This window comes from Saccopteryx bilineata, chromosome 5 (assembly GCF_036850765.1).
Source record: "Saccopteryx bilineata isolate mSacBil1 chromosome 5, mSacBil1_pri_phased_curated, whole genome shotgun sequence".
Lineage (NCBI taxonomy): Eukaryota > Metazoa > Chordata > Mammalia > Chiroptera > Emballonuridae > Saccopteryx > Saccopteryx bilineata.
In genome coordinates, this window is record NC_089494.1 from 2645352 (window position 1) to 2661406 (window position 16055).

Sequence of the window (16055 nt, forward strand, 5' to 3'; positions counted from 1 at the left end):
CTCCTGAGAGCGGCACCCCGGGGAAGCCAAAAAACGCCCAACACAGCCCTGGAGTCTTTTATTTGTTCACGCGTCCCTGACAGCTGTTTCCTCGGTGTCATGGCGTAGCTCCGTGCACCGTGAAGCCACACATTGAAAGTGATCATTAAGTCACGCCTGTGCAAGCGCTCCACAGGACACGACACTCAATGTGCATCAGGAACCAGCAAGTGTCTGTGCAGATAGGAGAACCCTCTGCGACAAGACGCGGGGAAAGCGAGCGAGGGACGAGCCGGGTTCCCACCCGGGAACCACGAGTCACACCGGCCGCGGGAACCGGGAGTCACACCGGCCGCGGGAACCACGAGTCACACCGGCCGCGGGAACCACGAGTCACACCGGCTGCGTGAGCTGAAACCCTGAGTAAGCAGTCTGCAGGGAGGGGCCGGGGAGGGCCTGGTGGCTCGGGTGGGGGGCGCAGAGTGGCCGACAGCCCGCGTCTTGAGTGGCATGACAGGTGGGGCCTGGCTGCCCGGGACGGACCTGCTGAGAAGGCCCAGCGAGGAGGGCGCACGGCAGACTGACCAATCTGCAAACACGTACAGGAGGCCCAAGGCGGCAAAACCAGGTTTCCTATATTCATGGCAGCAGCTGACAGTCAATTATAAATCCTAGGACTTGATCTTCCCATAAAATGCCACCTTCCACGAAGGGGTTGCTCACGACAGGCTCAGTTCCTGGATGGGAGTGTGGTCACGGCCAAAGCCTTTCCGCTTCAACCTGTGCCACAGGGCGGCAGGAATGGTGACAGAGCCCCGCAGGGTCTGTGTCCTGGGCCTGTGCGCACGGTGGACCCCCTCCCCGCTGACCGCATGCAGGGGAGGGGGCCAGCCCCCCACGCTCAGACAACCCATAAGGCAGGTCACCCTGGCACAGCCCTCGGGAGCTTCCTACGAGGCGGCCTCGGCACAGGCCTGGCCCTCCAGCTGGGCCACGGCCCGTTTCAGGTCCTGCACGGCGAGGTCCACCTCGGCCCGGGTGGTGCCGCGGCCCACGCTGAGCCGGAGAGCGTTCCTGGCCACGTCGAAGGGGATGCCGCAGCTCAGTAGCACTGGGGACGGCCTGTGGGGGCAAGAGGCCAGCATCAGCTGTCCCGGCGAGGACAGGGGAGGGACACCGCCCCCTGTGTTCCCCGCGAGCTCCACGCCCCCCTCTGCAGACACACCCCGAGCCCACCCACAGGCCAGGGGCCCAAACAGCAGGGCAGGGTCGGCTGCTGGCCTTCAGCGCCTGAAATCTCCCGAATCCACGCCCTCGCGCACAGGGCCAGGTGATGGGGGTTTCATCACCTCCGGCCCCTGAGCGTCGGAGCCAGAAGCCACTGCAGCTGACACTGTCACAGCCTGGGCAGGGCCGAGCTGGGCAGTGACAGCCCACGGCTCTCGACCCCTGCCCCCCATCTGGTGGCCTGACTTCTGTTCCAGGGGGCACCACCACAGCGCCCGCACCCCTCAGCACAGGGCAGTGAGGACCGGCCTCCATCCCCTTCCCCTCCCACCTGCCCAGGGTCCACACTGGACACCTGCCCCTTCTGGACTGTGCTGCCAGCCCCTCCTCGTCTGCCTCACCCACCCCTGTGCCTGAAGACTGCAGACCGCACCTGCTCGCTTGACCGCTCTGCCTGTTTCCTCACCTTAGGAACGGCTACTCGATGGTCCCCTGAGCACTGGTAAGGGACAGCCCCATGAGCCCCGCTCTGCGTTCCAGGCCAGCCTGGCCCCCCACCCTCACAGGCCCCTGGCTGTGGGTGCCGAGGCCCAGGGAGCCCCTCTGCACTCCTCCGGGAACCCTCGCCGGTGCCTGTGCAAACCCTGGCCAGCCCTGGGCCCTCACGGTGGCCGAGCGCTGGTCACGCCGGCCTCTCTCTGCCCGGAGCCCCAGCCAGAAACACCTGCTCCTCTTCCTCGGGGCGCTGGTGCCCAGGACCCACAGCCACCCTCACGCCTCCAGGACCTCACCGGGTGGCCCAGCGGGGCCTGCCGCCTCACGGCCCCTCCTGTGCCGGAAACCCAGACCCGAGTGCCACAGCTCCAGGGCCCCGCTCTCCCGAGGATGAAGTGAGCACCCTGCAGCCTGTCCCTCCCTGTCCCTGCCTGACCCGAACCCCACCTTGTCCTCTCTCCTGATGGAGCCTGAGCCCTGCTCCAGGCTGCAGCCCCACCCTGCCCCCGGGGGCCCGCACAGGTCACTTTCTGTGTCCCCACCAGGCAGCACAGCTCCGTGGCATGCCCCGGAGAGCACTTACCGGTCCCCGTGGTCCGAGTGGCACGCGGCCCCCACGCTGGCCACCAGTGTCCTGCATTGCGCCAGCACCGAATGGCCTGGGGGGACAGAGCACACATCCCCTGAGGGGGGAGACCCGGTGGGGGCCTGTCCCACCCGCCCGCCCCTGCTCTGCTGCGAGCCCTGAGGCCCCTCAGGCCACCTGCCGGAACCCCCGGACCCGTGGGGGCACCCAGGGACAGTGCGGCCGCCTGGGCTGCAGGAAGCAGACGAGGTTCTGCTCAGAACTGGCCCGGGCAATGTCATCTCCCTCCAGCACCCAGTACGACACCCGGGGTTCTGATGAGCTGCCTCACGTAACCCCTCGTCGTCCCGGTAAGAAGTTAAATCAAACCTGTTTTCTAAAGGCAGAGCCACCGGGAAGCTGTCCCCGTGAAGTTAGAAGGCACCCCTCTCCTCTCAGAGGCCTCCCATGGGAGGGATGACAGCCACGAACTGAGGGGGAGGAGTCTCTGTCCCCAGTCTGCCCCCAGGAAGGTGGGAGAGGTGACAGGCACTTCGCTCCCACGCAAGGAGGCCGCCTGCCTCCTCCCCACAGGGCGCCGCGGCCAGGGTCTCACTCAAACGTGCTCCGTGGATGTGGCTCACCCGGACCCCAGACCCGGCAAGGTGGCCACCGCCAAGCGTGTGGGTGGCAGCCGGCCCAATGGCTTCCCACACAGGAGGGGGCTGGGAGCACGGGAGCCCACAGACCCGCACAGGTCCCTCCTCAGCCAGTTTCCACAGCTGACTGACCGCCTCTGCTTTCCCTCAGCCTGGTGCGATACTTTGTAACATTGGCTCGTGTGAAAGGACCAACTAGCCCCAAATGTTCATTTTATCTCCTTCCCTGAGGGCTTGCAGGGGGCGCGCAGGGCACTCCCGGGTCCTGGGCCCCAGAGCAACGGCAGAGCAGGGAGAGACAGGGAGGGCAGGGCCCAGACCCCGGGGCAGGGCAGCCGCCAGTCCCAGCACAGCCGGACCTGCGCCCCCACATCGCCGAGAGAAGAGGGGGAGGCAGGCGGTTGTCACCTCGGAGCTGGGGTCCCCGGAAGGAGAAGTTGCACGTGTTGGGCAGCCGCTCGGCCCCTGGAAACCGGCTGTTCAGGTGGACTTTCTTCTCCCCGAATTCAGCCTGAAACATCGGGAAACAGTCAGGGCTGGCTCCACGGGCCCCGCCCACCGCTGTGTGCACTTTAGCCCTTCCTTGGAAACAACACCTCACCCTCTGCACTAGCGGTGGTTCTTATTGGCAAGCACCTACCTACGGCAGATAAGGAGCCTGACTCCCAGTAGCAGAGTCAACTAGGAGATAAAAATTCTGAACGCACATGAATCTGCCCCATGGCCACCAAATGTACCATCTCTGGGCCGGAAAGGACTGTCCACGGGGCTGGACACCCTCCGTGCGGGTTCTGGCTCTGGCTGATGTCTTGTCACTAAATTCTTCGCTTGTGACCTTGTTGGTTCCAAGTCCCCACCCCGGGGCACCTGGCCTCAGTCAGCACAGCTTTCGTGCGGGACAATCACGCCCCACGTCCTGCCTGCCCCCTGGGGCTGCGGCTCCCCGGCCTCACGCCCGCCCGCCCGCAGACACCGGCTCCCCTCGGGCTGACCGCGGCCCTCACCACCAGCCTCTCCTCCAGGTAGTCACGAACGTCCCGCATGTGGGCCTCGTAAGCCTCGCAGTTCTCCGTCACCAGCTCGGCAGCCTGGGGACACAGAAGGTGGCCATGCGAGAAAGTACGTCCCACGATTGTAAGGCAAAGGACAGCAGAGAGTTTTAAGGACCAGAGGCAGTGATTCCTGATGACAGAGAGGTGACCTGTCCTCAGACTGCTCATTTTCCGGAACAGCATAGGTAACACCTACGGACTGGCCTTGGGATGGCCGTGATGAGTGCTGGAGGGCCACCCCTGCTTGGCCCACAGGAATTTACCTGATGAGGCACTTCTTGCGACCTCCATGCACCAGGGACGCCACCGCTAGTAAGGCCAGAAAGAGTCTCAGCCCTAAAAACACGCTCTGCCCTGGCTGGATGGCTTGGGTGGTTAGAGCATCATCAGGAGGCACAGAGGTTGTGGGTTCGATCCCCGGTTAGGGCGCCTACAGGAACAGGCTTTCGTTCCTATGGCTCTCTGTCCCTCTTCCTCTCTCGCTGAAATCAATCAATCAGTCAATAAAAGCACAGCCTATCTGTCCCAGAGACAGATGGCGGACTGACACACGGGGAGAGGTGGCCGCACCACAGCCCCTGGGTGGGCGCTCTACAGGGACCTGAGCCCACGTGCAGGAGGGCAAACACCCATGGGACTGAGCGGGAGGACCCCCTCAGTGCCGTGGGGAAGGGGAGGGACTGGCATGTGTCCCTTCCCTGGGGATGCCCTGGCCGAGTGTCAGTGGCCGTGGAAATGAACAAAAGCAACCATCTGCTTCTCCACCCCTCCTCCTTCTCTCCCTCTCTTCCCCTCCGGCAGCCATGGCTCAGTTGGAGCTGGTTGGCCCAGGTGCTGAGGATGGCTCCATGGCCTCTGCCTCAGGCGCTAAAATAGCTCAGTTGCCGAGCAACAGAGCAACAGCCATAGATGGGCAGAGCATCTCCTGGTAGGGGGGCTTGCTGGGTGGATCCCGGTCGGAGCACATGCGAGAGTCTGTCTCTCTGCCTCCCCACTTCTCACTTATGAAAAAATAAAAATAAAAAAGGGCAGATCCTCGCTATCACTGTGGAGACAGAGGCAGGCCTGGCTGCTGCATCAGGCGCGGGGACAAGGGCGAGACCAAGGGCACCTCCTAGGTTTGGAAGCGAGGACCTGCCTGGTGGAGGCTCCTGGGGAGAGGGGATGATGGAAGAGAGAGGACAAGGGGGAGCGTCAAGCAAGAGGTCCACGGTGTCCCAAGAGAACAGGCAGGACCTGCCTGGAAACACCAAGGTCCGAGACCTGAGCCCCAGCCGGGGGTGTGGAGGGAGGAGTCTGGGGCGGCCCAGGGGCTCAAGGACAGGCGATGAGGCAGAGGAGGGACGGCCACGGGGCAGACAAGGGCGTGAAGACTCCAGGGGGAACAGGACCGGCCGCAGGAGGGGGCGTCCACAGGCCGGGAGGTCGGGGCTGAGGGTGCGCACAGGCCACCCCGGGGGCGGGGAACACAATGGGGGAGTGGGAAGGGGTGTGTCCCGGGGAGGGCGGCTTCAGAAGCTGGGGGAACGGTCTGATAGGGGACCATGGGGCCACACAAGAGGGACGGTGGCGAGGGCATCTTCAGGGAGCACAGGGAAGAGACTTGGGAAGACGGGTGTATGTGTGTATGTGTGTGTGCGTGCGTGCATGCGTGTGTGCGCGTGCGCATGTATGTGTTGTGTGCATGTATGTGTGTGCGCGCGTGTGTGCGTGTGTGTATGTGCGTGCATGCGTGTGTGCGTGTGCATGTGTGTTGTGTGCATGTATGTGTGTGTGCGCGCGCGTGTGTGCGTGTGTGTATGTGCGTGTGTGCGTGTGTGTGTCAGGGCCAGACCGCACCGTGGATGTCCAGGCCGGGCAAGGACAGGGTGTGCAGGAGGTGACGGTTGCTGACACAAGAGTTCCTAAATTTTGGGGAATTTCCCAGGGACAGGAGTGTCTATTGTCCTCATGAGGCTGCTGTGGTGGGGGGGGGAGAGGGGGGGCTCCTGAGTGGGGCTGGCCACCAGGAAGAGCAGGCCACAATGGACACCTAGGATGTTCAACCCCACCCCCGTGCTCCAGAGAGGACAGAGGGGCTGGAAACGGAGTTAATGACCGGTTAAAGCCCCCATAAAAACCACGTTAGTACAGGGTAGAGAGAGCGTCTGGGTGCTGGACGTGGGGGTTGCCAGGAGGAAGCTCCCCCTCACTGCTGTTGGGAGGCCCACCTGCATCCGCCATCACACCTTTCGCAATAAAACCAGTCATCTCGTGAGCACACCGCAGAATTCTGTGCAAGCCCTCTTGCAATCAAACCTGCAAATCTGCGGCGGGCTCAGGGGGCCTCCAGCGTACAGCCCACCAGCCAGAAATCTGCGGCGGGCTCAGGGGGACCTCCAGCGTACAGCCCACCAGCCAGAAGCCCCAGTGACAACCTGGACTTGGGACAGGAGTCTGAAGTGTGGGGGTGGTCCCGTGGGGCTGAGCCCCACATCTGGGGGCCTGGCGCTGTCTCCCGGTACAGCGTCAGAACTAAGCTAAACTGCCGGTGACTCAGAGAATCGATTGGTGTGTGCAACGCCCAGGCTGGCGTCGGAAGTGTTGTGACAGGAAGGGGACACAGGAGGGAGACCAAACGCCCCTCTACTGACCAGGGTCGGCGAGGCTTACCTTCCCGAGGCCGGCAATCATCGGGGTGTTCTCCGTCCTGGAAGACAAGGGGTTCAGTTCTATTTCTACCCAAACAACTGACAAGCGTCCCAGGTGGACCCGTCTCTAGGAAAGCCAGGAGCTCAAGCAGAGACACAATCACACCAACATCTCTCCTGAACGTGGGCCAGGGGTTGCCCCGCTGGCAGCTGCAGCCCCAACCCCTCCCCACGGTGCACTGGCCCTGCCCAGGGACGGCCCACACGGCCACGTGGGCAGTGTGCTCTGGTGTCCTCCCAGAAGGAACTGCCCCGCCTGCAGACCAGAGCCTGCATCTGGGGTCCCCACTGCCGAACCCGGTGGGCGTTCGAATCGCTCATTCTGCCACTGTCGCCTCAGCCGACGGCTCGGGAAGCCTCTCGGCCGGAGTGGGAGGAACCCCACCGCTAGCGATGCGGGTGAGTGGGCGCGGCACGTGCGTGGGCGGTCAGGGAGGTGGAGGAGAGAGTGCACCGGGGCCTCGCCCGCCGACCGCACACAGAAAGCGTCCTCGCTGTCTCAGGAGAAACAACACGACAGCTTCACCACTTGCTTCATTTCAGTTTTGGCTCAACCAGCTTTCCTAGGACTCTGGAGCTGGCGACCGCCCTGTCCTGGCCAATGACCAGATAGGAGAGCTTGGTACTGGCTCATTGGTCAGCTTTGTCCCCGGGGGCCGGCTCTGGACTCACAGACAGGTGGTCTGGGCCAAAAATGGAGCTCAGGTGGCAATCTGAGACCTGGGCATTGTCCTCAGCCTGGACGCCTCACCCCGCTGTGGGTCATAACGGGGTCCCCCCCTCCTCTGTACACGACACGGTCAGGCCAGGAGGGGACCCGTGGAGGGCCTGCAGCCCACCTGTGCGAGCCCAGGTCCATCTCCGCCCCCCAAGCAGCCAGCCCGCCTCTCCCCCCAGCGGGAGTGACGTGGGCCCTGCGTGCCACACCCTGTGCACAGGCTGGGCCACTTACCGGGGGTTCTGACTCCTGACGTTTGGCATTTTCTTTAACTCGGCTTTTTATTTTGAGAGGATGTCGATTCCCCTGTGGTCGTACGATGTAACATCGAGACGTCCAGTGTACCCTTCGCTCAGTTCCCCCCAGGTGACACAGCAGCACAATGTCACGACCAGGAGGCTGACGGGACCCAGGCCACGTCCAGCAGCACAGAGAGCCCTCCTGTGGGCCTTCCCTTGGGCCCCGCGCCTCCTTAACCCTTGGCAACCGCTCGTCTGCGCTCCATACCCGCGACTTCCTCGTTTCAGGACTAGTCTCTAAGCGGGACCGAGGTCACGCACCGCAGCCCCTGCAGGCGGCTCCAGGCCGGTGTGTGCGTTAGCGCGGCCCCTCCGCTCTGACACGCCGCTGGGTGTTCCAAGCACTCACTACAGGGCGGACGTGCGTGCCCAGGCTTGTTGCGTGAACCTCTGCCTTCACGTCTCCGGGATCCAGGCCCGGGAGCTCAACCGCTGGGCCGTGCCGGCCGCGTGTTTCTGGGGCAGCGGCCCCACCATCCGCGCTCCCCAGCACCACCTGCACGCGAGGGGTCCGGTGTCTCCGCGTCCTCACCCGTGACGGGTGCGGCCTCTGGTGCGGCCACTGCTCTGCGTGGTGACCATTCTGACAGGTGCGGTTTTACTTGCTCGGTGAGGTGTCCGTCTGTCTATGTCTGTCTATCCTCTGACTGAATTGTTTGGAATTCTTTTTTTCTTTCTTGCAATTGAGTTTTCGGAGCTCTTGATAGATTCTAGGTGCTAGTCCTTTGTCGGATCTGTTGTTTGAAATTATTTTCTACTACAAGTAGCTTGTCTACTGATCCTCTTAAGCAAGTCTTTTTTATTTTTATTTTTTTATTTTTTGCATGGCAAAATTTTAAATTTTGATAAAGTTCAACAATTTACCCATTTTTCCTTTGATGGATGACTTTTGGTGTGACGTTGGAGAACTCTTTGCCAAGTCCCAGGTCCTGGCAACTTTTTCATGTCTTTTTTTTTCCCCAAAAAAAAGTTGTGTCATTTCATGTTTTATATTAAGTTCGCGACCTACGCTGAGGAACTGCCCGATGCACCATGAGACGTGGGCGGAGGCTCACTGTCCGCCTCGGACCTCGTTATTCCAGCACTGCGTGCTGAGCGGACGGCTGTCTCTTCTCCACAGACCTGATCTCACATCTCTTGTTGAAAACCACTTGGGTGTATTTCTGGCTGTGTCTATTCTGTTCCATGATTTACTTGCTGGGATTTTTATAGCTAGGAGTCTTGTGATCCATGAACATGGTACATCTATTTATTTAGGCTTTGATTTTCTTTCATTTGGGTCGTGCCGTTTTCAGCATGCAAGTCTCGTACATGTTCTGTTAGATTTATATCTAAGTATTTTTGAGTGATTTTTAAATGGGATTATTTTATGTGTCATTTGGCTGTCCATATGTTCATGACCAGTACATAGAAATACTATTGATTTCTGTATGATTATCTTGTGTCCTGTGAAGTCACTTACTTATTAGTTCTATTTCTCTTATATATTCCTTGGGGTTTTCTTCCTAAACAACCATGTAATCTACAAATAGGGGCAGCCTTTGCCTCTTCCCTTCCAATCTGTACACCTCACACATCCTTCTCTGGCCTCACTGCCCTGGCTGGTGAGTAGACACACCCGGCCTGCTCCGACCACAGGGTGGACACTCAGGCTCTTTGCACGGGTGTGAGCTAAGCTGCAGGCTTCTGCAGATCCTCTGGTCAAGTGGAAGTTCTCTATTTCTAGGTGTTTTGTTGTGAGAGGTTTTTTGTGTGTGTGGCAGAGACAGAGAGAGTCAGAGAGAGGGACAGATAGGGACAAACAGACAGGAAGGAAAGAGATGAGAAACATCAATTCTTCGTTGCAACACCTTATTTATTCACTGTTTGCTCTCTCATATGTGCCTTGACTGTGGGCCTTCAGCAGACCGAGTAACCCCTCGCTCGAGCCAGCAACCTTGGGCTCAAGCTGGTGAGCCTTGCTCAAACCAGATGAGCCCGCGCTCAAGCTAGTGACCTCAGGGTCTCGAACCTGGGTTCTTCTGCATCCCAGTCCAATGCTCTATTCACTGCACCACCCTCTGGTCAGGCTGTTGTGAGAGTTTTTAATGAAAGAGCATTACTTAAACATTTTTCCAAAGTACAAGTAAGAAATAACCTTACCTCCTTTCACATCCCTTACCCTCCTCCGTTTATAATTATCTTAAGTATTTCTTTCACATACATTTTGAACCACATCAGACTGTGCTATTATTTTTTGCTTAAGCCACCAAATAAAATCCAGAAAACCCCGAGGAGACGGAGGCTGTTTCACCCGCCGTCTGCTAACCCTGCCCTTTCTTTCTGAGATCCCAGGGCCCACCTGCTGTCTCCCTGCTGTCTGGAGAACGTCCTCTGGTCCTGTCTAGCATGGGCTGTCTGAGATCCCAGGGCCCTCCTGCTGTCTCCCTGCTGTCTGGAGAACGTCCTCTGGTCCTGTCTAGCATGGGCTGTCTGAGATCCCAGGGCCCTCCTGCTGTCTCCCTTCTGTCTGGAGAACGTCCTCTGGTCCTGTCTAGCATGGGCTGTCTGAGATCCCAGGGCCCTCCTGCTGTCTCCCTGCTGTCTGGAGAACGTCCTCTGGTCCTGTCTAGCATGGGCTGTCTGAGATCCCAGGGCCCTCCTTCTGCTGTCTCCCTGCTGTCTGGAGAACGTCCTCTGGTCCTGTCTAGCATGGGCTGTCTGAGATCCCCGGGCCCTCCTCCTGCTGTCTCCCTGCTGTCTCCCTGCTGTCTGGAGAACGTCCTCTGGTCCTGTCTAGCATGGGCTGTCTGAGATCCCAGGGCCCTCCTTCTGCTGTCTCCCTGCTGTCTGGAGAACGTCCTCTGGTCCTGTCTAGCATGGGCTGTCTGAGATCCCAGGGCCCTCCTGCTGCCTCCCTGCTGTCTGGAGAGCGTCCTCTGGTCCTGTCTAGCATGGGCTGTCTGAGATCCCAGGGCCCTCCTGCTGTCTCCCTTCTGTCTGAAGAACGTCCTCGGGTCCTGTCTAGCATGGGCTGTCTGAGATCCCAGGGCCCTCCTCCTGCTGTCTCCCTGCTGTCTGGAGAGCGTCCTCTGGTCCTGTCTAGCATGGGCTGTCTGAGATCCCAGGGCCCTCCTGCTGTCTCCCTTCTGTCTGGAGAACGTCCTCGGGTCCTGTCTAGCATGGGCTGTCTGAGATCCCAGGGCCCTCCTCCTGTCTCCCTGCTGTCTGGAGAGCGTCCTCTGGTCCTGTCTAGCATGGGCTGTCTGAGATCCCAGGGCCCTCCTGCTGTCTCCCTGCTGTCTGGAGAGCGCCCTCTGGTCCTGTCTAGCATGGGCTGTCTGAGATCCCAGGGCCCTCCTGCTGTCTCCCTGCTGTCTGGAGAACGTCCTCTGGTCCTGTCTAGCATGGGCTGTCTGAGATCCCAGGGCCCTCCTGCTGTCTCCCTGCTGTCTGGAGAACGTCCTCTGGTCCTGTCTAGCATGGGCTGTCTGAGATCCCAGGGCCCTCCTCCTGCTGTCTCCCTGCTGTCTGGAGAGCGTCCTCTGGTCCTGTCTAGCATGGGCTGTCTGAGATCCCAGGGCCCTCCTGCTGTCTCCCTTCTGTCTGGAGAGCGTCCTCGGGTCCTGTCTAGCATGGGCTGTCTGAGATCCCAGGGCCCTCCTGCTGTCTCCCTTCTGTCTGGAGCGTCCTCTGGTCCTGTCTAGCATGGGCTGTCTGAGATCCCAGGGCCCTCCTGCTGTCTCCCTGCTGTCTGGAGAACGTCCTCTGGTCCTGTCTAGCATGGGCTGTCTGAGATCCCAGGGCCCTCCTGCTGTCTCCCTGCTGTCTGGAGAACGTCCTCTGGTCCTGTCTAGCATGGGCTGTCTGAGATCCCAGGGCCCTCCTCCTGCTGTCTCCCTGCTGTCTGGAGAGCGTCCTCTGGTCCTGTCTAGCATGGGCTGTCTGAGATCCCAGGGCCCTCCTGCTGTCTCCCTGCTGTCTGGAGAGCGCCCTCTGGTCCTGTCTAGCATGGGCTGTCTGAGATCCCAGGGCCCTCCTGCTGTCTCCCTGCTGTCTGGAGAACGTCCTCTGGTCCTGTCTAGCATGGGCTGTCTGATATCCCAGGGCCCCCCTTCTGCTGTCTCCCTGCTGTCTGGAGAACGTCCTCTGGTCCTGTCTAGCATGGGCTGTCTGAGATCCCAGGGCCCTCCTGCTGTCTCCCTGCTGTCTGGAGAGCGTCCTCTGGTCCTGTCTAGCATGGGCTGTCTGAGATCCCAGGGCCCTCCTGCTGTCTCCCTTCTGTCTGAAGAACGTCCTCGGGTCCTGTCTAGCATGGGCTGTCTGAGATCCCAGGGCCCTCCTCCTGCTGTCTCCCTGCTGTCTGGAGAGCGTCCTCTGGTCCTGTCTAGCATGGGCTGTCTGAGATCCCAGGGCCCTCCTGCTGTCTCCCTTCTGTCTGGAGAACGTCCTCGGGTCCTGTCTAGCATGGGCTGTCTGAGATCCCAGGGCCCTCCTCCTGCTGTCTCCCTGCTGTCTGGAGAGCGTCCTCTGGTCCTGTCTAGCATGGGCTGTCTGAGATCCCAGGGCCCTCCTGCTGTCTCCCTGCTGTCTGGAGAGCGCCCTCTGGTCCTGTCTAGCATGGGCTGTCTGAGATCCCAGGGCCCTCCTGCTGTCTCCCTGCTGTCTGGAGAACGTCCTCTGGTCCTGTCTAGCATGGGCTGTCTGAGATCCCAGGGCCCTCCTGCTGCCTCCCTGCTGTCTGGAGAGCGTCCTCTGGTCCTGTCTAGCATGGGCTGTCTGAGATCCCAGGGCCCTCCTGCTGTCTCCCTTCTGTCTGAAGAACGTCCTCGGGTCCTGTCTAGCATGGGCTGTCTGAGATCCCAGGGCCCTCCTCCTGCTGTCTCCCTGCTGTCTGGAGAGCGTCCTCTGGTCCTGTCTAGCATGGGCTGTCTGAGATCCCAGGGCCCTCCTGCTGTCTCCCTTCTGTCTGGAGAACGTCCTCGGGTCCTGTCTAGCATGGGCTGTCTGAGATCCCAGGGCCCTCCTCCTGCTGTCTCCCTGCTGTCTGGAGAGCGTCCTCTGGTCCTGTCTAGCATGGGCTGTCTGAGATCCCAGGGCCCTCCTGCTGTCTCCCTGCTGTCTGGAGAGCGCCCTCTGGTCCTGTCTAGCGTGGGCTGTCTGAGATCCCAGGGCCCTCCTGCTGTCTCCCTGCTGTCTGGAGAACGTCCTCTGGTCCTGTCTAGCATGGGCTGTCTGAGATCCCAGGGCCCTCCTGCTGTCTCCCTGCTGTCTGGAGAACGTCCTCTGGTCCTGTCTAGCATGGGCTGTCTGAGATCCCAGGGCCCTCCTCCTGCTGTCTCCCTGCTGTCTGGAGAGCGTCCTCTGGTCCTGTCTAGCATGGGCTGTCTGAGATCCCAGGGCCCTCCTGCTGTCTCCCTTCTGTCTGGAGAGCGTCCTCTGGTCCTGTCTAGCATGGGCTGTCTGAGATCCCAGGGCCCTCCTGCTGTCTCCCTTCTGTCTGGAGCGTCCTCTGGTCCTGTCTAGCATGGGCTGTCTGAGATCCCAGGGCCCTCCTGCTGTCTCCCTGCTGTCTGGAGAACGTCCTCTGGTCCTGTCTAGCATGGGCTGTCTGAGATCCCAGGGCCCTCCTGCTGTCTCCCTGCTGTCTGGAGAACGTCCTCTGGTCCTGTCTAGCATGGGCTGTCTGAGATCCCAGGGCCCTCCTCCTGCTGTCTCCCTGCTGTCTGGAGAGCGTCCTCTGGTCCTGTCTAGCATGGGCTGTCTGAGATCCCAGGGCCCTCCTGCTGTCTCCCTGCTGTCTGGAGAGCGCCCTCTGGTCCTGTCTAGCATGGGCTGTCTGAGATCCCAGGGCCCTCCTGCTGTCTCCCTGCTGTCTGGAGAACGTCCTCTGGTCCTGTCTAGCATGGGCTGTCTGAGATCCCAGGGCCCTCCTTCTGCTGTCTCCCTGCTGTCTGGAGAACGTCCTCTGGTCCTGTCTAGCATGGGCTGTCTGAGATCCCAGGGCCCTCCTGCTGTCTCCCTGCTGTCTGGAGAGCGTCCTCTGGTCCTGTCTAGCATGGGCTGTCTGAGATCCCAGGGCCCTCCTGCTGTCTCCCTTCTGTCTGAAGAACGTCCTCGGGTCCTGTCTAGCATGGGCTGTCTGAGATCCCAGGGCCCTCCTCCTGCTGTCTCCCTGCTGTCTGGAGAGCGTCCTCTGGTCCTGTCTAGCATGGGCTGTCTGAGATCCCAGGGCCCTCCTGCTGTCTCCCTTCTGTCTGGAGAACGTCCTCGGGTCCTGTCTAGCATGGGCTGTCTGAGATCCCAGGGCCCTCCTCCTGCTGTCTCCCTGCTGTCTGGAGAGCGTCCTCTGGTCCTGTCTAGCATGGGCTGTCTGAGATCCCAGGGCCCTCCTGCTGTCTCCCTGCTGTCTGGAGAGCGCCCTCTGGTCCTGTCTAGCATGGGCTGTCTGAGATCCCAGGGCCCTCCTGCTGTCTCCCTGCTGTCTGGAGAACGTCCTCTGGTCCTGTCTAGCATGGGCTGTCTGAGATCCCAGGGCCCTCCTGCTGTCTCCCTGCTGTCTGGAGAACGTCCTCTGGTCCTGTCTAGCATGGGCTGTCTGAGATCCCAGGGCCCTCCTCCTGCTGTCTCCCTGCTGTCTGGAGAGCGTCCTCTGGTCCTGTCTAGCATGGGCTGTCTGAGATCCCAGGGCCCTCCTGCTGTCTCCCTTCTGTCTGGAGAACGTCCTCTGGTCCTGTCTAGCATGGGCTGTCTGAGATCCCAGGGCCCTCCTGCTGTCTCCCTTCTGTCTGGAGAGCGTCCTCTGGTCCTGTCTAGCATGGGCTGTCTGAGATCCCAGGGCCCTCCTGCTGTCTCCCTGCTGTCTGGAGAACGTCCTCTGGTCCTGTCTAGCATGGGCTGTCTGAGATCCCAGGGCCCTCCTGCTGTCTCCCTGCTGTCTGGAGAACGTCCTCTGGTCCTGTCTAGCATGGGCTGTCTGAGATCCCAGGGCCCTCCTCCTGCTGTCTCCCTGCTGTCTGGAGAGCGTCCTCTGGTCCTGTCTAGCATGGGCTGTCTGAGATCCCAGGGCCCTCCTGCTGTCTCCCTGCTGTCTGGAGAACGTCCTCTGGTCCTGTCTAGCATGGGCTGTCTGAGATCCCAGGGCCCTCCTCCTGCTGTCTCCCTGCTGTCTGGAGAGCGTCCTCTGGTCCTGTCTAGCATGGGCTGTCTGAGATCCCAGGGCCCTCCTGCTGTCTCCCTTCTGTCTGGAGAGCGTCCTCTGGTCCTGTCTAGCATGGGCTGTCTGAGATCCCAGGGCCCTCCTGCTGTCTCCCTTCTGTCTGGAGAGCGTCCTCTGGTCCTGTCTAGCATGGGCTGTCTGAGATCCCAGGGCCCTCCTGCTGTCTCCCTGCTGTCTGGAGAACGTCCTCTGGTCCTGTCTAGCATGGGCTGTCTGAGATCCCAGGGCCCTCCTGCTGTCTCCCTGCTGTCTGGAGAGCGTCCTCTGGTCCTGTCTAGCATGGGCTGTCTGAGATCCCAGGGCCCTCCTCCTGCTGTCTCCCTGCTGTCTGGAGAGCGTCCTCTGGTCCTGTCTAGCATGGGCTGTCTGAGATCCCAGGGCCCTCCTGCTGTCTCCCTGCTGTCTGGAGAGCGCCCTCTGGTCCTGTCTAGCATGGGCTGTCTGAGATCCCAGGGCCCTCCTGCTGTCTCCCTGCTGTCTGGAGAACGTCCTCTGGTCCTGTCTAGCATGGGCTGTCTGAGATCCCAGGGCCCTCCTGCTGTCTCCCTGCTGTCTGGAGAACGTCCTCTGGTCCTGTCTAGCATGGGCTGTCTGAGATCCCAGGGCCCTCCTGCTGTCTCCCTTCTGTCTGGAGAACGTCCTCTGGTCCTGTCTAGCATGGGCTGTCTGAGATCCCAGGGCCCTCCTGCTGTCTCCCTGCTGTCTGGAGAGCGTCCTCTGGTCCTGTCTAGCATGGGCTGTCTGAGATCCCAGGGCCCTCCTGCTGTCTCCCTGCTGTCTGGAGAACGCCCTCTGGTCCTGTCTAGCATGGGCTGTCTGAGATCCCAGGGCCCTCCTGCTGTCTCCCTGCTGTCTGGAGAGCGTCCTCTGGTCCTGTCTAGCATGGGCTGTCTGAGATCCCAGGGCCCTCCTGCTGTCTCCCTGCTGTCTGGAGAACGCCCTCTGGTCCTGTCTAGCGTGGGTTGTCTGATGGCAAGGTCTGCCAGTTTTCGCCCGCCTGAGGACGTCCTGACTTCTCCCGTTACCCCTGACTGAGGTCTGCACGGGGCACTCTGGCCCGAGTTCTGAGCACCGGCAGAGGATGCGGCCCTTTCCTTCTGGTCTCTGTGGTTCCGGTGAGACGTCCGCGGCCACTTGAATGCGTCTCCCCCTGGAGGGAAACTGTCATTTTTC

General features: G+C 60.9%; 1 protein-coding gene across 4 annotated transcripts in view; it reads right to left on the reverse strand.

The window, feature by feature from the left end:
- Positions 1-50: 50 nt before the first annotated feature.
- The window catches only part of SCLY (selenocysteine lyase), a 37785-nt gene continuing 21780 nt past the window's right edge, over positions 51-16055 (reverse strand). For all 4 annotated transcript variants that reach the window (XM_066280651.1, XM_066280650.1, XM_066280653.1 and 1 more), the window contains 5 exons: positions 6630-6666; positions 3930-4013; positions 3334-3436; positions 2285-2360; positions 51-1101 (listed from right to left, as the gene is read on the reverse strand). In XM_066280651.1, coding sequence (XP_066136748.1) covers positions 930-1101; positions 2285-2360; positions 3334-3436; positions 3930-4013; positions 6630-6666 — 472 coding nt within the window. In that variant the 3' untranslated portion in view covers positions 51-929. The remainder of the gene's footprint in view (positions 1102-2284; positions 2361-3333; positions 3437-3929; positions 4014-6629; positions 6667-16055) is intronic.